Source organism: Diospyros lotus, unplaced genomic scaffold (genome assembly GCF_014633365.1).
Source record: "Diospyros lotus cultivar Yz01 unplaced genomic scaffold, ASM1463336v1 superscaf1, whole genome shotgun sequence".
Classification (NCBI taxonomy): domain Eukaryota; kingdom Viridiplantae; phylum Streptophyta; class Magnoliopsida; order Ericales; family Ebenaceae; genus Diospyros; species Diospyros lotus.
In genome coordinates, this window is record NW_026267104.1 from 3,582,412 (window position 1) to 3,607,029 (window position 24,618).

The 24,618-nt window shown below is 36.2% G+C and overlaps 1 protein-coding gene across 3 annotated transcripts; it reads right to left on the reverse strand.

Moving 5' to 3' along the window:
* Window positions 1-805: 805 nt before the first annotated feature.
* On the reverse strand, window positions 806-24,484 carry LOC127792830 (DExH-box ATP-dependent RNA helicase DExH7, chloroplastic). Of its 3 annotated transcripts, none has more exons than XM_052323437.1 (24): window positions 24,099-24,484; window positions 23,257-23,362; window positions 22,972-23,162; window positions 20,881-20,937; window positions 12,653-12,806; window positions 12,159-12,562; window positions 11,243-11,461; window positions 10,631-10,742; window positions 10,235-10,432; window positions 9,871-9,950; window positions 9,156-9,278; window positions 8,899-8,985; window positions 8,225-8,325; window positions 8,063-8,120; window positions 7,010-7,075; window positions 5,447-5,529; window positions 5,163-5,346; window positions 4,331-4,477; window positions 4,133-4,234; window positions 3,881-4,033; window positions 3,181-3,285; window positions 1,284-1,424; window positions 1,067-1,156; window positions 806-937 (listed from the first exon to the last, which is right to left on the reverse strand). In XM_052323437.1, exons 1-24 carry the CDS (start codon window positions 24,387-24,389, stop codon window positions 851-853), a joined length of 3,339 nt encoding a protein of 1,112 aa, XP_052179397.1. In that variant the 5' UTR covers window positions 24,390-24,484; the 3' UTR covers window positions 806-850. The 3 variants fall into 3 exon arrangements, with proteins under 3 accessions (XP_052179397.1, XP_052179399.1, XP_052179398.1); XM_052323438.1 differs by having other exon boundaries at window positions 807-937; window positions 20,881-20,934; XM_052323439.1 differs by lacking the exon at window positions 20,881-20,937.
* Between the last annotated feature and the right edge of the window lie 134 nt (window positions 24,485-24,618).

The window sequence follows — 24,618 nt, forward strand, 5'->3', positions numbered from 1 at the left end:
TTTCAAAACGAGGGGGGGAGAGAGGGCAACAATTGGATACTAAACAACATTACATAAGATATGGAGCAACATGACATAAGATATAATGGCCAAAGTAAAGGATATGGCCATGGAAAGAGATGGATTTAGGTCCAAAGTTCATGTAGCCAACTGCCAACCCCACCTAGATTAAGCCTTGTATTATTGTTGTTTACATAAGTTAAGAGCAAAAATTGGTAAACTTTAAGTAGTTGTAGTCCAAATATTGAAAGGGCATTAGTTGTAATTGTTTCTTGTTTGTATTTTCCTTAGTGTGTAGTGGTACTTGAGTTGTTAGTTGGTTAGCTGGGTAATAAATGCACAGCCTATAAATAGGCTGTTGAATGGAGAATAGGGGCTATGGATGAATTGAATGAAATCATTCTGCTTTCCCCCTCACTCTTATCTCTTCCTCTCTGTCCATCTAAACCCTTCCCTTTCCTTCTCAACTTCTCCCTCTTTCTGTTCTGTTTCCTTCCCCATTATGTTCTTCTAAATTCCTATTCAAATCCTAGGAAACCCTAGGGTCATGACAGCTAGGCACTGAATATGCTTGAGCAATTGCCTAGGGTTCTACAGGCATAGTGTCGTACAAGGAGGAAAGTCCCACTTCCATGACCTTCAACTATGAAAGCAAGATGAGCCAACTATTCTAGCCCCAGGGTTAACCCAATGGTAAAAGTATGCAATGTCACAAGTCTGACATACTGAGAAATACATCTTATATAAGGCTCTTTTACAATATGTAACCCCCTAATTCAACAACTATGCTACATATATTGGTAAAGGTAATGCACACAATCAACAAGCATTGTTATCTGAAGCACTAATTTCAAAACCAAAAAGAATATTGAAACGATACCTCGTATAACACAGAAATAGCTGAGTTTATGGCCTCCTCTCTTGGCGGTTCTAGAGCCTGAAAACATCAAAATTAGCAAACACAAAAAAGGAACAATTGTCAGTGACAGAAGAAGAAAGAAGAGAAACTTCATAACCTAGTGCATAAAACCGCTAATGGCATTTTTCTATAAACAATATCTCATACCTCCAACAGAAATGCCTTTATGTTACCAAGGGAAAGTAGTTTTATCTGTAAACACAATTCCACTAATGGCATCCGCAGCATTTCAGGTATCTGTGTCGAGAAGTATGCATCATCAAGAATGGAATGGCCATAATAACCAACAAAAAGTTAGTTTGAAATTTTAAAATAAGAAAGGAATCTGAACACACTTTCTGAATTTTATTGAAGCACTAAATACCTGGAATGGACGCATAAGTTTCTCATATCTGTGGTGTGTATACAAGCAAAAGCAAATTCCAGGTTTTACACGTCCTGCTCTCCCACGACGCTGCCTTGCATTTGCTTGAGATATCCAATCTTCCACCATGGTAGATAATTTCTAGTGGTTGAATGGAAGAGTATTTAATATAAAAAATAATACCACCATAACAACAATCACAGGGTTATAATTTACATCTTTCAGCATGAATGCTGACAGGGAACTCAATGCTGGACAGTGAAGGTGCTAATGGGCTTTGAATCTGAAGCAACACGAGTTGAATCAATCTTGTCCATGGTTCTTGTTCTATCTCACTTCTAAGTTCCTTTGTGCAAACTACTTTATTCATGTTAAGGGTAGTAGCAAGTCATCCATAAAAGCTAAACAAACAGATACTGAAATTTGGTACTCCATATTGCAGACAGTGAGAATTTCAATTTTGAACAACTCTTTACACAAAAATGAAAAAAATATATATATGTTATGCATGGATTATATCTCATCATAGACATTGGGCATAAAACATTATGTGCAGCCCAGTCCTTGAAGCGTCAATATTTTGTTTTGATATGTAATGCCACTTATGTACGAAACTGTTTGGAAACTTTAAGTCTATATAACCAAAGTTTTTCCACCATATTTACATTTCTGAGTTACCAAAGTTGTAAAAAAAAAAAAAAAAAAAAAGGAACCAAACTCTATATAGAAATTTTATACAAGAAGAATAATTGAACAACTAATATTTTGAGGATATTCATATTTTTCACAAAGGGTACAGGTAAAAAATTAAGAAACAAACCCAGCATGCATGAAATAAGTATAAGTAAATAATTATGCAAAGAACAAATATTTACATTGTTAAAAATATGCATAGGTTACAACATAATAAACTTTAGAGAATATTAAAAGACAAAAATATCAATATTAAAAAAAAAAAGAATAAGTGCTCACAACTTTAGGGATAATCTTAGTGCAACTATGATTAATTTCTTCTCCACTGCATTAAAGAATTAGGCTTAGTAACAAATATGATTAATTTCTTTTCTACAACTACATTAAAGAATTAGGCTTAGTAACAGATAATGAACACTGAAAATGATTAGTTGCTGAACAGGATCCATAAAAAAGCTAGGTTATAATAGTGGTAGAATGAAATCCAATCATTATATTTATATTTATCTTGGATCAATTGTTCAAAAAGAATGGTAGATAGGGATGATGTTACTCATAAAATCAAAACTGGATGTGGGATTGTGCCTAACCAAGAGTGGGGCACCGCAATTAAGGCTTCCAATTGTTATTGTTGTCATAGGAAACTATCTATAATATTACATGAGAGAGAGGAGAGAGAGAGCTATGACTATAATCCTAAATTGGGTTCAACTGAATGACAGCTAGCTGACTATGACAACGGTCACAATTTAGTTATGACAATTAAACAATAGAACAAATATTATTAAATACTTCTGATAAGATGAAATAAAATAATTTCCAAATTTACTTAAACAATCCAGAACATGAAAAGTATGAGATTTGGAAGAAAATGAAAACACACAAAGTTATGGACAAGATTTATATTTAACATTATGGATTAAAAGTTCTCTCTAAATAGCATGCACAAGACAGGTTGATATTAGAAAACCTTATTTTCTGATCCTTCACTTAAGTGTCTCACCAATTTAGTTAATATGAAAATCTTTAACATGTGAAAACAATTTTATTAATAAATCATCACTTGACTGGGACATCTGAAAAATGGTACCAAACCAACCAAATCTTTTGATATGAAAATCAATAAGGGCATGACCTGCAGGTTATGCTGGGATCTGTTGTCAAGTCAGGTGTCAAAACAGTAATGAAAAAGCAAAGAACAAACCTTCTGAGGGTTATATCGATTCTCCTTATGCTTTCCACAGTCAATCACATATACCACATCGTCTATTGTAATACTAGTCTCTGCAATATTTGTGGCTATTATAACCTGGGACATTCAGAGATTGAAATGAAAATAAGATGCTAAATTAATTAGTCAAGAAAAGGGAGTTGGTCACATAATTATCAAACTTTCTCCACTGATTTCACTGCAGCAGGCAGATTCTCTCATTGTTTGCAGAAGTGTAGAACAGACAATTAACATGAAGAATCAATTCTCACTCTTCTGTGGGCACTCCAAACATCATTTCTTAGATCCTTCCTTACAGGCTAGCTTGCTAGTACAAAACATGAAAATATCAATTTGATCTCATCCCTTGCTGTACTAATATTCTAAAATCAATTTGATGATCTGATTGAATTGCACGATACATAAGAGTGGAAGAATTATCATCTGAACATAGGGATGTAGATGCATTTTAAGAGGGCCCTTGTTTAATAACAATTTGTTGAGAATAAAATAATAATATAAAAAGTTAAAATTATCCCTCTATCTAACAGCTTAAGGTTTTAAATAAGATGGCAGTTAACAATTCAACAACAATAATTCTAAGTACTTTCATGCATAACAAAAATGTGTTAAGAAATATATTTCCTTCTATAAGAAAGCACAAAGATTTAGCATTAGAAACAGAAAACTTTACCTTCCGTATATTATCAGGAGGCTGAAGAAACACCTTTTTTTGATCAGCTGAAACCATGGAGGAATGTAAAGGCAGCAGCCACTCGGAAGATTGCCCACTAAACTGATACGAAGCTGCTAATTTATCATATAACATTTGGATTTCTGAAATTCCCTGTTATGCAACAGCAGCAGTTAACACAAGATTGAACACTATTTGAAAAATAACAATATTAACACAAAAGATGTATATAAAAGCTATAGTTGAACTCACTGGCAAGAAAACCAATATTGCACCCTCCGGGTATGTCTCATCAATGAAATGTACCAGATCTTCAAGAAGATCATAATCAATGACATCTTCGTTCAACCTTTTCTGCAGAAGGTTTGTGAAAGAAATGAAGTCATCATCACAAAAAGTATATACTACATGCAATGAACACTAGAAAGGTACATTTGAAAGACATCAAACCAGATTCTGTCGAGTTTGTTCTCCATATGTTTGATAAGTACTCGAAGTGTAATACGGGTTTACGTAATCTTCAGATAGCAAAGTTTCATCACCCCATGCAGATAAGACAAGATTTTTCTTCCCTCGGTGGTTGCTAACAGGACCATTCTGTAGCCATCAAATTTCAAGAATTTATACTTCAGATGATTGATATAAAAATTCATTACCAATGTACATATTAAGAAAATGACAGACAAATAGAAAGAGAACTCTACACATTTCTGTAGTTCTGTTTATTCTATCTGAGTACCAAAATTATAACCACATATGCAAACACCAGTCCTAAGTATCAATAGCACCAATAGCATTGTGCTCAATTGGAAAAAAGTATACATGTCTCCCACCCCCAACAGTAAATCTTACTTGAGTTTAATTATGTCACACACCCAAAGGAAGCAGACAGCTCTGACTGTAGGAATTGAGCAAAGAGCTGATATGGTAGGAACGGATAAAGATCCATGCCTTCCGCAAGTGTTTAAACAGGGACTTCAATAACGATAACAACCATAAATACATGTTGCGTGAGAATTTATCAGCAAATACACAAAGACTTGACAAGTACACACAACATATCAAGCCTTAATCCTGCTAAGTGGGCAGCCCGGCTACATGGATTCTACCCCTCGAATATATGCTATGAGCAAAAATGTATGTAATGTCAAATTCCAAATTTAAACCTACAAAATGCTTACAGACAAGGGAAGGGATGAGAGCTTCAGACTAGAGATTAAGAAGAGGCCAAATTTAAAATCTAAAAAAAACACAGTAATCTAAGATCCACATACTAAGATACCTTATCTTTTTTTAACATATCATCTCTTAGATAAGCTGGAGAATCAGAAGCGAGTTGATAGTTAATATTTTCATATACATCCTCAAGAAAGTAAGTTGAGACAGGATGTGTCCGGCCTTGAGCAGTAATTACTGGGCAGTGACCAAAGTATCTTGAAAACAGATCTGGATCAACAGTAGCAGACCTGAATATTGAAAATTTAGATGATACATAAGAGCAAGACAATCTTTAGTTATGAACAAACATTTGCATGGGTACGTAATATTTATGAGTTGCAACCATACATAAGAATAACTTTCAATTTTCTGGTGCCATGAGCAGATTGCTTCTCAATCAAGTTCTTCAAAATAATGAGAAGAAAATCACCCTGCAATGGGAAACAGACTCGTCAAATTTTATTTCAATTGATCTTCACTGGCTTACCAGTCTTAGTTTCTATATTTTTACCAAAAATATCTGACATTGTATTTTGATCTACTTGTTGAGTGAAAAAAGGAACTACTTTGGTTAACACTGATCCAATGAAAAATAAACAGAGCCAGAACATTGTTTAGCTTGGCACTGGCCAACAAAGTGACATCAATTTCTTTGTAAATAAAATCATATTAGGAAACAACTCATAAGAGCATCACTCACAAAGTCATCAATCACCATGTAATGAGGCAGTAACTGATACGGCCATTAGAATAAGCATCATGATCAACAAGCCAAGATAATCTATTAGTATATAATTAATATGGATGAGGAAATTACACCAAATTAAACAATGAAAAGGCTTTACCCAACAAGAACTGATAAGGAAATTAACACAGCAGCATCCCACCATAATGAATCAATTTTAGTAACTCAATTTAAGAAATGGTTACTGGGATATTTCCATGGAAAGCATCATTAGCTTTTTATAAGTCAGACTCCACAAACTGCTTCAGTAACATCTTTGGGTTAATGTAGTACCCTTAATTTTTTGTTTGGTGCCTCTCTTGGTGGCAGCCGTTAAGCCGATCAATGTAACTCCCCAAGTCATACACAAAATCCTCAACTCCTCTACGTATCCAAAGGGATAGCGTAACATCTTCCTTTTCTTGAATAGTCACATCATAACAAGTCTAAAATTGTCAGTGTGTGTATATGCTCACAACCTTATTCACATAGGGTGCCAAAACAAAATTGTACAAAAGAACGTGCCTGTGTGGGTGCGGGGGGGCACTACCTCCAGGCCTATTAAGACTCAAGTTTCTAAACTCCTAGTCCTAAAGAAAATAAAATCCAGAAACAAAATTAAAAATCTTAAGAGAATCCAAACTCATGATCTCTCTAAAAATCTGTCAAATGGAGGAATATAAAATTAGAGATCAAGAAGAAAAATGGACTATAAGTAACATCCCACCCACAGTAAAAATCACTTACCCCGTTTGAAATATAAATAAATAATACTATTCTTTTATAAGGCCACCAACTATGATTGCTCAGCAGAAGGTTTCTGTCACTTAATTTTAGAATGAGTACATATCCACTGGGTGACAACGTGCAACAACCTAATGAATGGAAAAGATAAAAGTTGAAGTTCTACAAGTAATAAATCCAAAAGTGAATAATTATTTAAGGCTTTTACAATTAGTCAATCAATCACATAATTTTGGCTAACAACAATGATGAATGAGAATTAAGTACAACCAATCAAGTTCATGGTTGATAACTAGTGGACCAAACACAGAGAAAATGTGAAATTATGAGTGTTAAAAAGTGCAAAGGTGAGAAAATTACAGGAACAGAACCTCAAAGTTTTAATATCTATATAACGTTATACATCTGTGAGTATTCTACTTTGCAACTTCAGTCTAACTCACCAGAAGAGAACGTTCATGTACTTCATCAACTATGACATGAGTAACACCAGTCAAGTTTTTGTCACCCTGCAAAATGAGATTCATAACAATGAGGCTAGTGTATAACATGACCCCAATGCTGCAAATCACTAACTATATAAAAAGATCAATGGGAGCACATCTTGTATTTGCAAGAAACTAAATAGTGACTCAAGATTTTAACGTCTTTACCAACAAACAATAGATGGATGAGTAAAATGAGAAGTGCAAGATTACATCTTTTTCTTTATGACTTTGAATTTAATGCTTTGATGGCTATACACAGAACCTATGTTACATGTATCTAACTTCAGGTGTTTGGTGATACAAGCATATCCTTTTCTTTAACAACTTTCATTGCAATGACTCAAGCAAACCATATGTTCAATCTCTGTGACATGGACTCAGCTCAAGGTATCTAGTAATAGTATCTATCTATTTTCATACTCATCTGATCCCCATCTCCAACAACACAAAGACATAGTTAAGCTTAATTAATTTATACACCATTTTCTACATTTAACGTAAAAATGTACTAACATTCAGTTTTTTAGGTTGCAAATAACGCAGCAGCAACAATACCATCCCAAAAGAATAGAATGATAAAGAGACCAGGGAAAATGCACCAGGATGATATGGCACATGCAACAAACACCAAAAACACACTAACCAAATGTCATTCTATACCTAAAAATTTTAGAAAGCATGAAGTAGGAGAATGATGTTTAGAATAAAGCTCTTAGAAAAGGCAGATGGCTAATACTCAACTAATGAAGGGCTCTACAAGTGGGAAAAAGAGTAGCGTGCAACTTACTTAAAGACCATCATGTGCGCGGTAAGTCAATAAGGATTAAGCAGAAGACAGTAAGTTCTAGCAGGCAATGAACATGGAAGACAACAACATCACCAAATATATTCAGGAGAAAGATGTTCACTGGTCAAATGCCTATCAAGAGTGGAATCCAATTAAGTGCCATACATTCATTATATTGATATTATACAAAGGAAAAATGATCAATGGGACACCAGGCCTACCGCAATTTTCCTCAAAAGAATGCCAGTTGTACAGAACAGAAGCTTTGTTTTCTCATTCCTTCAAGACCACAAAAAAAAAAACAAAGACACATGTCAAACAGTTTGCTTGAATGGATCAACTTAAATAAATAACAGTAATAGCATGAGAACTAACATAATTACCTTGCACTATCAAGACGCACTTGATAGCCAACCAAAGAACCATTTGAACCTGGGGAAGATTCACACCGCTCCTCAGAAACTCTTTCAGCCACAGAGATAGCCTACAAGATAACAGAAAAAAACCTAAACCTCACAATCACCTTGTACACAGAAAAGCTTATATAAATTGGCATGTTGGCAAGTAACTTTGCTATAAATAACCTAAGGAATTGTGCTATAAATAATCTTAACAAACAGAAATAAAATATCCCTTGCCTACACAATTGGTAGCAGTAGTACTTATATGAGTCTCATCAACAAAGATGACTAGAAGGATCAAATGTTATTTGATGAGGTCAGTCAATCAGGTCGTCCTACTCTTAAAACAATATTCATAGGTTCTTATGGTGCATATGTACTAACAAATTCATAGTCTCTTCTCCCCTACAACAATTTTAGCAGCAATAATCACATCTCCTATTCTTCTCTTCACATCCATTACCCCATACTTTAAAATCTTATCCATAATAATTCCCACTTTATTCCTTGCCTGATTCTTCCCTGAGTGCTAAAGTTTATGTCTAGATAAACAACACTACAGGCAAGTGACTTCCTTCACAACTGTGCCATAATAATGGTCTAGTTCTTGTGCTGAAGCAAAGTCTTTATCTTACAATAATAATTGTTATACTGACCGCTATTCTCCTTGGTTGTGTGCAAATAATGTTACAGTTTCCACCATGTCCTGCTTCAATCATGTCCTCCAATATATATTGCGGGACCTGCAAAAATTTTAGTCAGAATACCATGCATTTCTGTTCAGAAAGGAAGAGTGTGCCAGAGAACATGACTAACAGGGTAGGGAAAACTTAAAATGGGGTATAAGACTGCATGCTTCAGAGATAAACATAATTACAGTAAGCACGTAAAGGAAAATAATTTAATTTCATACCTGGGTTGTCTTCCCAGAACCTGTTTCCCCACAAACAACAAGAACATTATGATCTTTCAGCAATTGCAATATATCACCCCTCAGTTCAGCAATAGGAAGAGCAGCTCTAGATTCTAGCATGCGCTACATAGGAAAAAGAAACAAACAGCAAGATCATAAGTGATCCATATATAAAACTTGAGTAAGAAAATGCAAAAATCATATATGCGTAATCCAATATAATTTAGATAGCTTGCTGCAATGATAGCTAAATGACAACTAGCAAAAGCTCTCTTATTCATAGACACCCTAATCTTGTTTACAAGGCATTGAATTAATTTGAAGAATTACAACATCATCATATCAAGCCTTAGCCCCAATAAGTGGGGTTCACTACGTGGATTTTAGCTCGCACTAATTTGAAGGAAGAGATAAAATATAATAACTGACATAAGAAAAGATCAAGACCGCCCAACTTTGATGGAAATGAAATGGATAAATGAATTCCGACAGTCCTCAAACATGGTCAGCCAAACTATTTTCCTTTTTTCTTTTCTTTTTCTTCTGATAAGGTGGTCTAGGTACCCAGTTGTTGCATAAATATTCCACTAGGGATGCAGATTTCAATAATCCGTGCACTTAATGATATATGAACATGAAAGGCCACGAACCTTACTTACAACCGGTACCACTAGAACACTTCCCAGAAGAAGCAATGTGAGGATAACATACTAACCTTGTAACTTTGCATTTTCTTTTTGCTCTCCAGTTCCCGTTTCAGACCGGAACTCTCTACTTCTTTATGAAAGTCAGGACCTGCATATGAAGAAAACAAACCAAAACTCCGAAGATTTTAAAGAGGATTACTGTTGTTGTTTCCATAAGCGGGAAAAAAGATTACTTCTAGACCTTAAAGCCTATTGTATTATTTAATTATTGCTTTACCATTTGAGAAGGAAAACCAACTTGTGCTCTCCCTACAAGGATGGAGCATATCTCCATGATTGTCTCCATCCAATATTCCACATTTCATTTCACTAAGAGAAGTAAACAAATTTTTCTTGGAAATAAAAGGCGTATGGAAAAATTCATTAACATACTTTCAGCTTTCAGATCAGCTGGAGAAGCAGTTGAATCAACATTTTCTCGCACAAGAGGCTTTTCAAATTTTTCTTGAAGAGAGCCATCCAAGGAATCAACAGGAGCAATTGATTCAGAGCCTTCAACACTTAGTAATGAATCCACAAAAGTAGCCCTTCGATCTTCCTCACCATCTCTTATCTTGATTAATGATTCCCCTATATGCAATATAGCAATTTTATATGGATTGAGAATAACATATCAAAATTATACTGTGCATGCAAAAAAAGAAAAAAAAAATACAGATAGTTTTGAGGAGATTCTAAATCCAAAAAATATAGAAAAAAGAAATCTAAGCATTCAAGAAGATAGTAGTAGCCCATTAATTTTATGTTACAGAATGTAAGAAATGTCACCTTCCTTCCAGTGCAAAACAAGTGAAGCATATGGCTCCGTAATAAGCAGGTGGACAGGGAGATCTGCAAACAGGCGATAGAGAGCAAATGCTGCAACTCTATTTTGTGCATCCTGAAACCAGATATACTTAATCAAGTGTGGTTCACAGACAAGAAAGCAGAAACCAACTTCTGTGATTATCTTAGAAGAAAGCTGAACAAGAACATCTTTCCTGAACAGATACAGGTGGTAAAAACAGCCTGGTAAAGTAGTAACTGACATGAAGCAACATGGATCAAAGAGCTGATTAATAACAAAAGCTATCACTCTCTACAAATACAGCTCAGGGTTGGTTCTCGTAGACAGGATATGCTGGCTTCCTTTATCACCTTGAATTGACAGATTCCCTTTGGGTAATGCCTTCCCTTGAAGGAAAACTGTGCCACAGAACTCCAAAGATGACAAGCTAATGCATTGTATGAATAAAAAGGCTAACACTGCAAAAGATCCTAGACTTCAAGCAGTTTATCTTTCAGAATGATTACCCTGCCATTTCCTTCATGCGTATTGTGCATCATAGAGACAGAGATAATATTAAACAATCACCATAAAGTTATGGGGTCAATTCATACCTCAGCAGATCCAGAAGTTTCATCCTGACCTGGAAGCTGAAGGGTAACTAAACCTCCAGCTTTTCTGCTCTTGCCTCTCCCACTAGCCTTACGCAATATGCTAACTGCATAGCTAAAATTATTTTCTTTCCCAGGAATTTTATTGTATTTTGGTGCTTCCCACCCTGATTTTTGACACAGTTGTTGAAGAACAGCTTTAGGAATCCTTTGTGGGTCCCCCTGTAGTCATTTAGGCACACCATAAAACAAAAACTAAGTATTATGAAATACCATAACACAAATGAACATACAACAGAAAAGAAAATAAAAAAGAAGAAAAGGGGAAAAAAATATGAGAACTAGGCAAAGCCACAAATGAATAGAAAAAGTTCAGATTGAAATAGAGCTCTCCAATAAAAAGAAATATAAGGTTTGTGAACTTTTAAGCTGCAACAACAAGAATGTGCTGCAGATAATTGCATAGGATACTCAATGAAATTTCTTGCAACATAAAGTTAAGCCTAAAAAACCACAAGCTATATTCCTTCATTTTTTTCACTTTTAAGTTCAACATTTTTTGACAAATAACAGCTTTGTAATAACAGTGTATGTAAAAGATATATAAACAATTAATCTAGGGCACAAGGCTCCTGCCATTGTGGGTTTGAGAAGGGTCGGATGTTTGAACATGAGGCCAACAAATTGCATTGGTTAGCCATTACAGCTGCTCCAAGACCACGAGAACATGCAGATGTTAGTTATATTTGCACCTAATATATACATATAAATATATATATAATACATAAATGAAGGAGTCAGAAAGTTAGATTTCAGCATGCATCAAGAATAGTAGCAAAATTTTTGTCATAAGTAAACATTGCAAAGTAAGCTCCTCCATCATAATATGCATCATAACAAGAAGTTTACTGTTCTTTACCTTTCTCCATATACCTTCTAGTTTTTCTAAATTCCTCCCACTGGCCAATTCTCTCATCTTCTCTTTCTTTTCTAATTCTACAACTGCTGGAGGTAAAACTTGACCACTCAAAACATCTTCAGAGAAGAAATCACCAAGCCCTGCATTCCCAGGTTCCTCCTCAAGAGCCAGGACAGAAACATTTACAGCACTTTTCTCAGGTGAACAGTCCATTAAGGTGCACCCGTCCCTATCTTTGCCATTCACTTTTGATTCAACTGCATGTATAACAGGTGGCACATCATCTTCATTGCAAAATGGAACAGTCTCGGGGGACTTGGAAGGCAAGGAACTGTAAGATGTGCCCTCCATTACAGAAAAGGGAGGACTCTCATGTCCAGATGACAATATGTCATCTGATAGTCCTGTTGAGCAAACAAATTTACAAATGCATGAATAATGATGTCGAATAAAAAAAACTTTTACAGGATTACTCAAAGTAGTTTAGTTCAAACCAAGAGCAGTCATCTCTTGTTTGAGTTTGCGAATAACTTGGCCTGCTTGTTGCTGGCCTTTCTTGTCACCCCTCTCTTTGGCTTTTATAGCTTCTAATCTTGCACTTTGGTATTCTTTGGCAAGAGAATCATAAGAAACCCTTGGTTTTGGGACCTATAACAGGGAGCAAGGATTGCACAATAAGATAGTTAATCATCAAAAATCAATACAATAGCACATTGTTCAATTCAACTCCTTAAATTAGAATAAATAAAGATATTTTGGGACTTGACAAAACAAAAAGATATTACGCCATACTTTTGTAAACATGTGTAAGAGGATTCCTATAGAAACATGATTTCCAGAAGGTAACAAGAAGCAAGAAGAATATGCATAATATTAATAGCTGATACAAAGAAGACCTCATCACTTCAACCACATGAAAACATTGAAAAGAACTAATAGATATCCAACAGTATGGCAGTAGTATGGTGACATTAACAGTAAAAGCACCCAATCATGCTTTTGATCTATAGTGGAACCAGCACTTACAATGCAAACAGTCCATAAACTACCAACCCAGTTTGATAATTTTTTCAACATCGCCAAATCATATAAACACCAGCATTGATGAGTGGTGACAGGAGCAGCATATACACCAATTTTTTTTTAACTTTTCCAAGGTTAAACGCATGTTGAATAGGTAAATGTTAAAGAAAAGCATCTCTCTTCCACAACTTTTTTGGGACAACTGAAAGAAAAAAAAAATCATGTCCAAGTCCAACAATGATCAGCTTAACATCCCTGATGTGAGGAAGACCTTGGCAGGCAAAGAGTGGTTCATGACTTCATACAGAGACTCATATAGAGACTCGAAGTAACTAGAAAACATGACTTCATTTAGAGACTCATTTTTTAATTCCCTCAGCATATAGAGACTCGTTTACCTGGCACACATTACTAGACAATAATGCAACTACATGCTAGAACTTAATTTTCTAAACGGAGGTGGCCATGTATGCATTTTTAACTTATCTGTTCTAGATCACCAAACAAAAGAACCTAAGTTCAATTGAAAGCAAAATGACAACAAACAGCTTTTTCTTCAATCTTTTATATTCTTTAGGTTGCAGAAAGTCTATAACTAGCTCCCATCAACTCAATTCATAGAATACATACAAAACTCTTAAAATGCAAATACTTCATAAAAGTTGTGAGATCAAATTGTTGAGTGATCACAAAATCAGACAGTGGGAGGATCCACAGAATTATATCTTAAAATATATGCTGAGATAGAAACTTAATGAAGCTATATTATTAGTCCATATTACATAGAGTGATTGTCTATACTCCACCCATTAGTTTAGTGGCTTCAAATGCTACTTGAAAAACATTTCACGAGAAGATTTTCTGTTTCCTTACAGTTTCACAGAAAAACATGATTCAACAGGCATTTTTACTAACATTATTCATATCATATAACATCCACCCACAGGGGTTTTTACTAACATCAGTTAATATTTGGACTTTGTAGATATTAAAAATGCATTCACCTAAGGGTGTTTCGTAATACTGGAAAGTACTCTGGATAATTACAATTTGCAACCCTGTTAATGGTGTGAGACATGAGTGATTTGAGATTATTACTGAATTTAGCCTAGTTGTTCTCCACAATTGAGATAGAGCAAATCTCAGCAAATAGAACCCTGGAAATTCTTTTTGACAATAGTTAGTCATAGAAGAATACTGCATCATAGTTTCTGGGTAAAATTTAAAGATTTCCTTGTTTGAGATTGACCAGAGTGGACCTCTATAGAGGTAGCAACATCATTAATGCCAACTAAAATGTAATTGTGCCAAGGTCTTAGCATGTTAGTAACCCTCTCTATGAGGATGTCACTTCAATCAGCCTGAGTGGGAAAAACTTCAATTTTCAGAACAATTCCCACAACTATCTCATTGCAACAGTGGCCAGACTCTACAAATCCTTGAAAATGGGAGTCATGACTCATCCATGATTCAAGATGTCAAGAGTAACCAGTCATCCAATCTATTATCCTTAGGGTAGAATTACACACTTGTATACAGTTGGTCAATGAAGAAACTAATCTCTAAATTAGGCAATTGCCTAATTATATCCTACTGTAATTAGGAAACACATATAACCTAGAATACAGCTAGTGAGATGCGGTCAAGATAGGATCTCCTAGGAAAGGAATATGTAAATATGGAAATATAGATCTCGGGGCATATGAATCTCTAAATATGAATCTCAGTATCTTTTAACACTCTCCCTCGAGATTGTGAGTGAATGTCTTGCATTCCAATCTTGGTCAATAATCTTTGACACACAAGGCTAGGAAGTCCTTTTATAAGAATATCTGCAAGTTGATCACCAATAGGCACAAATGGGGTGCAAATCAAGCCGCTATCTAGTTTCTCCTTTATAAAGTGTCTATCTACTTCAACATGCTTTGTCCAGTCATGCTATACCGGATTAAGAGCAATATTAATAGCTGACTTATGATCATAGTAGAGTCTTATAGGTGCTTTCCACTTGAGTTTTAGGTCTTCCAAGAGTATCTTGATCCATAGTAACTCACATATTCCCAGGGCCATTGATATGAACTCTGCTTCAGCACTTGACCGAGCTACAACACTTTGTTTCTTACTTCTCCAAGTCACAACATTACCTCCTAGAAATGTGCAATACCCCGATGTTGACCTTCTATCAATAACTGACCCTGCATAGTTAGCATCAGTATAAGTCTCAAGAGATAGCTCTCCCCCTTTCTTAAACAATATGCCTTTACCTGATGTCCCCTTTAAATAATGTAGAATCTTGTACACTACTTTTAGATGAGTTTCCTTAGGATTATGCATGAACTGGCTAGCCACACTCACAGCAAAAGTAATGTTTGGTCGTGTGTGTGAGAGGTAAATAAGCCTTCCCACTAGCCTCTAATAGGAACCTTTATCCACTGCACCATCTTCTGGGACATCTCCTAGTCGGTGATTAGGCTCTATGGGTGTATTAACAACTTTACTTCCCAACTTTCCAATTTCGGTCAACAAGTCAAATATGCATTTCTGATGGTATATAAAGATTCCCTGCTTAGAGTTAGCAACCTCAATAGCCAAAAAATATTTCAATCTGCTCAGCTCCTTAATCTCAAATTCTTTGAACAAGTAGCTTCTTAAGGTTTCCATTCCTTCCATATCATCACCAGTTATTATAATATCATCCACATATACAAGTAATGCAGTTACTCTCCCTGTAGCCGAGTGATGTGCAAACAAAGTGTGATCACCTTGACTCTGTTTATATCCCATACCAAGCATGACTTTGGTGAACCGTCCAACCATGCTTTTGGTGACTGTTTTAGTCCGTATAGGGCCTTTTTCAACCTGCATGCTACATCTTCCCTTGTCTTTGATCCAAACCCAGGCAATACTTCCACATAGATCTCCTCCTCTAAGTCACCATGTAAGAATGCATTATTGACGTCAAACTGTTGCAATTTCCAACCTAGGTCGGCAACCAAAGACAATAGCACTCTTACAGTGTTCATTTTAGCCACTAAAACAAATGTCTCAAGATAATCCATCCCATATGTTTGTGCATATCCCTTAGCAACTAATCATGCTTTGTACCTTTCTAATGACCCATCTGATCTATACTTCGCTGTGAACACCCATTTGCATCCTACCGAGTTCTTCCCCTTTGGTAATTTCACCAACTCCCAAGTGTGATTTTTTTCCAGTGCTGCCATCTCTACCTCCATGGCATTCCTCCAATTCTTATTGCCTATTGCTTCGGAAAAGGTCTTAGTCACGGGAATTGTGTTTAGGCCGGTGAGAAAAGCTTTGTGTTTAGGAGACAGGTTTGTATAGGACATGAACAAGTGTAGAGGGTGTTTGGTACAAGTTCTTGTTCCCTTTCTGATGCTAGCAGGAAGTTCAAGGTCATTTGGATCAGGGTCAGTTACAAGTTTAGTGATAGGTTCAATTCTAGGAGTAGGAATAATAGGACTAGGACCCAATTCAAAGGATGTAGCCTACATAGGTTGAGGGGCTACTGCTTTTCTTCTTGAATACACCTATAGTGGACAAGATGAAGTTGGTGGTTGCTCCCCCTGTATCATGTCCTGTGAGTTCTTTGAGTTAGAGACCAAAGGAGTCAAAGAAGAAGGAAAGTTAAGAAGAAATAGATCTTTGTCCTTGTCTTCCAAGAAGGAAGTCTCCCCTTGAAGATAAGGACGAACAAAATAGGAATTATCTTCCACAAAGGTGACATCAACTGAGATAAGAAATTTCTTGGTAGGTGGATAATAACACTTATATCCCTCTTGAGGGAAAGAATACCCAACAAAGATACATTTGAGGGCACAGGGATTAAGTTTTCCCCTATGTGAAGTGTGTATATGGACAAAAGATACGCAACCAAAAACTTTAGGGTTAAGGCCATTGAAGGCATTGAACCTTGGAAAGAATTTGGTAAGGAGTTAGATTGGACTATGAGAATCAAGACTCCTTGAGGGCAGTCGATTGATAAGATGAGTAGCTATCAAGACTGCTTCTCTCCAATATTCTTTTGGGACATTCTTTTGAAATATGAGAGCTCTTGTAATAGCTAGAAGGTGACCATTCTTTCTTTCGACCACCCCATTTTGCTGAGGAGTATGGACATAAGAAAATTCATGATCTATGCCCTTTTCGTGAAAGAAGGATGACAAAGACTGATTGAAATAGTCTTTGACATTATTAGAATGAAATCTTTTTATTTCAACACCAAATTGAGTTTTAACCATGTCATAGAAGATTGGAAAAATGGTGCACACCTCAGATTTAGTTTCCAAAAGGTATAACAAAGCCACACAAGTGCAGTCATCAACAAAGGAGACAAACCATCGAGCTCCATAAATATTAGGAACAGTTGAGGAGCCCCACATATCACTATGAACTAGTGTAAATGGAAGAGAACTTCTTTTATTAGTGATAGGGAATGAAACCCTCTTGTGTTTTGTAAGTTCACACACATCACAATGGAAATTCTCAACATCTAATCCTTTGAACAATAAAGGAAACATCAATTTAAGAACCCTAAAAAAGGGATGACCAAGACAAAAGTGATGAAACCACAGCTTATCTTTATTGGACTTGGAGGACTCAACTAGGAATGACAGAAGGGAAACTCTCCCTTTATTAACCTGACCACTAAGATCTTCAAGATAGCATCTCTCTCTCTAGCATGCCCAATCACCCTCCCCGTGCTTTGTTTCTAAAATTCACATAAGGATGAATGCAAAATAACATTACAATTGGAATATGTGGTAAGTTTTTAGATTGACACGAGATTGGTGAAAAGCTTAGGAACATGGAAGACATTTTTAAGGGTGAGGTGACTGTTTATAAGGACATCTCCTTGGCCAGCCACAATTATTAATGACCCATCTAACGTGGTTATTTTTCTTGTGCTAAGACATGGCATATAGGATATAAATTTGTGGGAGGAACAGATTATATGATTTGTGGCTCCGGACTCAAGAATCTAGGTATTTGGGAGGGTATATCCGAAACATGAAAGACATGAGATACCTATAAAGGCCAGAATACAAGTACCTGTCCCAAGTCTCTGATGCACAGAAATAGCTCAGAGACGCCATTTCGACATTTTCGAGATGTTTCCTATTTCAGAAACATTGAAAATGGCCAGAAACATTTTTTGGGCCATTTCTGTAATTTCATAAACATTTCAAGGGTCGTTTCGCAATTAATGAAAACTATCAGAAACACGTTTCCAACAATGAAACTGGTTAGAGACAGAAACAATTATGTCTCTAATCAGCAAATATATATATTCTTCTCCTTCTCCCAAGTAACTCACACCTTAGCCCTAATTTTTTCTAAAGTCCGAATCTAAAAATCGACTCAATCCTCTCGTCATCGTTCTCACGCCCTGTGTCAGTTGTCATCATTCCCTCTTGTCGCTGATTGCTCGGTGCTCGTGTCGCCGTTGATTCGATTGCTCGGTCTTCTCTCCATTTTCACGCCCTTTGTCGTTGTTCCCTCTCGCCACTGATTGCTTGATGCTCTGTGCTCGTGTCGCCGTCAATTCGAGCCTCGGTCTTCTCTCCATTCTCACGCAGTCACACCCTTTGTCGTTGTTCCCTCTCACTGCCAATTGCTCGGTGCTTGTGCCATCGTCGATTCCATTCTAATACAGTGATGCCCTTTTGTCGTCGTTCCCTCTCACTGTTGATTGCTCAGTGCTTGGTGCTCGTGTTGCTGTTAATTTGGTTGCTTAGTTGCTCCCTCTTGTCGCCATCAATTTGGTTGCTTGATGCCTAGTTGCTCGTCGTGAATCCTATCTACAACTATAAACAAACATAGAACTTATGTTTATGTTTGGTTGAATGCATTGTGGACTTTATATTTATGTTTGTTTGAATGCATTATGGAATTTAAATTTATGTTTGTTTTAATGCATTGTGGAAGGAATTTATGTTTCCTTTTAGATTGAATAACTATTTTTTATATTAAAAATTATATTTATAAAAAAGCCCTTATATGTTTTTTATTTATGTTTTACCCCGTGTTTCTGTTCCTACTTTTTTAGAAAAATGTTGTTTCCCCATTTCCGTTTTGTATTGAAAACATTTCCCGTTTCCATTTTCTTTTCTAATGACCCCAACAGACTTCTTAGTTTTTCAATCTCTTCCCAATTGAGCTCCACTGAATATGCTTGTTCTTGGACCTTTCCCTCTATAGGTTGATGGCTATTAGCCACATAAACTTGCCCCTATCCTCTTAGTTGTCCATTCTTAGGAGGCTTACCATGGAGTTTCCAACACTTCTCTATGGTATGACGAGGCTTCCTACAATAGTTGTACCATAAAGAGTCCTTGTTGTTCATTTTTTATGAATCAGATGCCTTCTTATCCTCTCTAGGTTGCTTGTACGTGAGTTTAACTGCATCCCAAATCCCCTTAGCAGTGCTTAGGAAAATAACTGTCACTAATCTCCGACAACATGAACTTCCATAACCAAAACATAACTAATGAATCTTCCTCGTCCGAACTGCATATGTAGGATCATCCTTCTTAAGCCTGATTCCAAGTAAATGACTCAACTTCCCTTTCCCTTTCAAAAACGTTCGGATTAACTGAGACCACTTCAAATAATTCCTTCCATTCAATCTATATGCTACCTAAATGTTCTGCAGCTCCCCACTCGAAGTTGAGCCATTGCTTCCAGCAAAAGGTACCTCTATTGTACTGCTAGATTCAATTGTGTCTGTCATGGTTCTAGGGTTTAGGTAGCTACTAAAGTGAATCGGATGTTAATACTGGCTACGACCAAAAGAAAGAATAAAGTCGGTGCCCGATTCCAGGAATATGGACCTAGGGCTCTGATACCACATCAAGAGTAACTAGTTATCCAATCTATTATCCTTAGGATAGAACTACACAATTATATACAGTTGGTCAATGAAGAAACTAATCTCTAAATTAGGCAATTGCCTAATTATATCCTACTGTAATTAGGAAACACATACAACCTAGAATACAGCTGGTGAGATGTGGTCAAAATAGGATCTCCTAGGAAAGGAATATGTAAATATGGAAATATTGATCTCGGGGCATATGAATCTCTAAATATGAATCTCGGTATCTTCTAACACAAGACAACACCTATGAGACATTTAAATTATTTAGCTCACTTAGCACTTCTGGTTCACATTTTTTGTCTTCCTTTTTGGGAGGCTTCACTAAAGTTCTAGTAGAATTTCCACCCCTTTTGGATAAATAGAACTTCCACACAATTATGTATTATATCTTTGCCCTTTTTTTCAATAACTACAAAAAAAAAAAGGAATAGTCTTCATTCTCCATCCATCTGTGTGTTTATTTTCAAAAGGAACTTTGCACTTGAGTTCAACAAACTTGCTAGACTGATGTTATACCAAAACACACATACAACCTGCTTGAACCCAATGGACCAACTCCATTACCCAGAAATAACCTTAAGACCGGGTACGATTACCCCTGAAGTCCTTCATGTGTCCTTAGTTTCATGTGTTTAGTAGCATCACTACTTGATGAGCAAGACATATAGGGGGACACTGATATTTGAAGGGAAAAACCTTGGTTATTGACTAATGTTCCTTAGAAACCATTGCATAATGTTTCCTTTTTAGTAGTACAGGGAGAGAGGGAGAGAAAGAAAGAGAGAGACCTGAAATTACCTTCTCGGCTGAATGGTTATCAACTAGATCAGTTTCCCACTCTTCAAGTTCATCCTGCTAAAAACCAAAATTTATTCCTTTACTGCATCAACCATGAAAAAGTATGTAGGTAGAAAGTTTCAAAGAAACCAACAGCATTTCCTGTACTGATTCATGCCGTGAAGTATTCAATAACTGAAAAAACAACTCTTAACTTCTTAACATTTGGGCATCATTAAAGAGGTTTCCAGTTAGGGGCAAAAAATCATCACTTAAAGCACATGCCCTAATGAAATCACTAAAAAGAACTTGATAAGGTGGCCACTGAAGCCTGTGAAAACTTAAAAAAAAAACATAGAAACTCAAAAGATATGAAATATCATATCAAAAGCACATAGGCAAGTAAAAAAGCATAGAAAAAACAGAAGTATAACACCTCTACATTAATACTCCAAGTATGAGGATGAGAACTGAAGTGTGCAAATAAATGAAGATGGGAATAATTGATTAAGGAAGGAGGTACTTCAACGCATCTTGCTTGAATTTATTTTAGATTGTATGATTGATTTCAAAAATACAAGTTGACTCATTTCGAATATGCTATGAAAACAAAGTCGAGGTTCCCAAAGAATGAAAGGTGCCTCAAAACATGGTTATCTATGGTTTATACAAACAAATATATGGAAGTTGAATTAGATAAGAAGAGAAGCCATGGATACATCAAGCCAATCTCAAGTTGTGAACACTTCTTCAATAGATTGAATCTTCTTTAAGAGTAACGTTTTCTATGAATTCTCAGAGAAAGACCAAACAAAAGCCATTATGATTGTGTACGATCTCATGGAAAATGAAGAGAAATGAAAATAAAGTGAGAATTGTAGGATAAGTAGCCAATTCTTTCCAGCTGGTTTTACAAAGAAAATGAGAGAAAATCAGGGGTAATTTCTACCTTGAAAAAAATGACGTAAACCAATAATGAATTGAGAAAGAAAACAATTCTCCTTATCTTTTTGTCCATTCCGTTTCCTTTTCTCTAAAACTAAGAACCAAATGCAGGATGGCGGGAAAATAAGTATCTCTTTTCTCTCTACTCTGGACAACAATAATGTTTCCCATGAACTGAATGATTCAGTCAGAATATGGTTTCCCATGAATTTTGCAGAGGAAACACAAGTCTCTAGGGAACCAATATTCTGTAAGAAGCTATAGGAAATCAAGTATTGACACTAATATTTACCAAATAAATGGTTGTTCTTTTAGTTTATATGCATTTCCTGCCTACAAGTATAAGATCAACAAACCATCATTTTAGTTAAGATTATACTTGGGAGAGATACTAAGCTAGACATTTGAAAAAGCCGAACTGCTTGCTATTTGATCCTAAAGATTTACCAAGATCTGTTTAGATGATTCCCTTCACAGAAAGACACCATTTCTCCTCCCAAGAAACTCTTAAAGATGTAAACAAGCATTCAGTCCAATATTTCTTTCAATATCATTAAAACCATGATGACCTTTAAACAAATTACTTTCCATGCTAACACCATCATCCGCTCATGGCAAAAGAAAACCCATATGCTAATGATTCCAATCACATGAAAGTGCTTGACTGTTAAATTATGAAATCCATTTAAACACACATTGATCACTCTTTAACAGTTGATCAATAGGAATGAGAAATTAGGGTTGTATTAGCTGAATGCAAGACTTTGGAATTTTCTTCTTCATAAGCATACATATCATACATATAGCTCATCCCCTAACCCACCCTCTCTCTCCTGCTTTGAGTTGAAGACTTCTCAGCTTGCAAAATCGAGAGAAGGAGATCCTTCTTTCATTATCTTCAACTACATTACAACTTGATAATATAGACCAAGTAATCAGCTAGTGGAAGAATTGGCAGAAGGGCTTATTTTGTTTCATTTTCAGTTATAGTATCTACATGCTTAAAACTTTTCTGTGTATGCATTAAACTATGTCACACAGTTTTGTGTCCACTACCGGGTAGACTGATTTACAGAGAACTAAGCAAGAGAACATGATAATCATTCTGACATGGTGTTATCTATGAATCATTAGCAGTGACATACTTTGAAAAAGGATACCGTGTACCTCTTCTTGTTGTTCCACATATTTTCGGATCCAATCTGCCTGGGACGACTGGCAAGAATCTAAAGTATCTTCATAAGAATGGCTCTTAACTCTAACAGTAGTTTCAGGTGTTTCCTCCTCAATCTTGACAGATGAATCCACGGCAGGAGTCCAATCTTCACTTGCAGTTGATATGATGCCAACAGCACCTCCTAAAGCAATTATTTAAGTAGGATGTTGTGAATTATCAAAGCACAATTCTGTATGTCCAAACAACCAATTGCTGTGAACTTGCTCTTAGAATACCTCCATCAGTATACAGAGAAGCCCCAGTAGAAAACTTCAGGGGAAGCTCGTTCCCAGGCAAATTCAAACATAACCAATCAAGAGCAGACTCAAAAGTAACATTTTCCTGTGCAGTAGGAAGAAAACAAAAACATTAGTATCTGAAAATAGCATTAGTAAATTATGAGAACGAGCCTTTGCCTTTCCAAGGGAAAATTACAAGCCACCAGAAAATGAAACAAATCACAAATATAACAAAAGGTTAAGAATAGGCCACAAATTCCAATGAAGACTAGACATACATGGAAACAGATGAAAACACTAAAATGCTGAACAGCACGTAACTGATATGTGGAAAAAAAATATGTCAATTACGTTGAAATCTATTTGAAGATAAACCATTATTCTCAACCAAATAATGGAAGCAACAAGCATAGGAAGAATTTGAATAAACTTCTATAAGCAAAAATCTCAGATATCCATTATCATGAGACAACGAAGTTGAGAAACAAAAGCGAAAGGAGACCGACATGCTGGATTTAAAATAAGCAAATCAATAAACAAAGTAACACGTTAAGGAGCCAAACAAATATACGAACTGCCCTAAAGATGCAAAAAAAAATAAAAAGAAAATACATGATATGATGATAATGTGCGTCTTTTGTTGACTTCGAACTCAAATTTGCTTCGAAATGCAGAATGTGTTTGGTGAAAATAAATAAAACAAACAATTGAGGCACACGGATGAAGTGAAGTAGACAGTAAAACTAAGCGGCGTTCAAGAGGCTTACTCCTAGTTTGTTTTCCTATATTTTATCGTGAACCAAACGGACTTCGAATAATTAGTAAACGTTCGAGGTAACCTTAAGAGCATAGAGAGCGCGTTCAATGTGATCGTCGGAGAAGCCTTCGCAGGAGAGTTTCTCGTAGATAGACCGGAGCTTCTTGGCCTTCTGTTCTCTGGAGAGAGACTCGTCGACGGGAGTTTGGACGGACTGAGACGGTCCGGAACGGCCGGAGTTGAGCAAGAGCCGGCGGAGCCGCTGCTCGTTCTCGGCCGTTATATGGAGCTTCGGACCAGATTGAGATTTGCCTTTAGATGACGAGGACGACGATAACGAGTTGTGCTTCTGCTGCTTCTTCTTCGGAGCCATTTCAGAGAGAGAACTCGTGATCAGAGTGGAATTGGGCGAAAGGGCGAGTAAAGACGTTGAGGCCGGTGGGACGCCGGCTTTAAAATGGTGGACCGTCGAGATCTTCTTCGAATCAAGCCGATGGCCTGATTTATGACCGACTTTCTAATTTCCATATTTCCATTTGCATAATTTCCCGAATTTTTAAAAACTAAAAATATATTATACTATTTTTCAGTTCACATAAATT

Coding starts and splice junctions, on each gene's coding strand:
- LOC127792830 (XM_052323437.1), bottom strand. CDS start 24,389: ATGGCTCCGAAGAAGAAGCAGCAGAAGCACAACTCGTTATCGTCGTCC. Junction 11,462..12,158: donor TAGAAGGTATATGGAGAAAG/GTAAAGAACAGT, acceptor AAATGACTACAG/GGGGACCCACAAAGGATTCC. Junction 5,347..5,446: donor AAATTGAAAGTTATTCTTAT/GTATGGTTGCAA, acceptor TTCAATATTCAG/GTCTGCTACTGTTGATCCAG.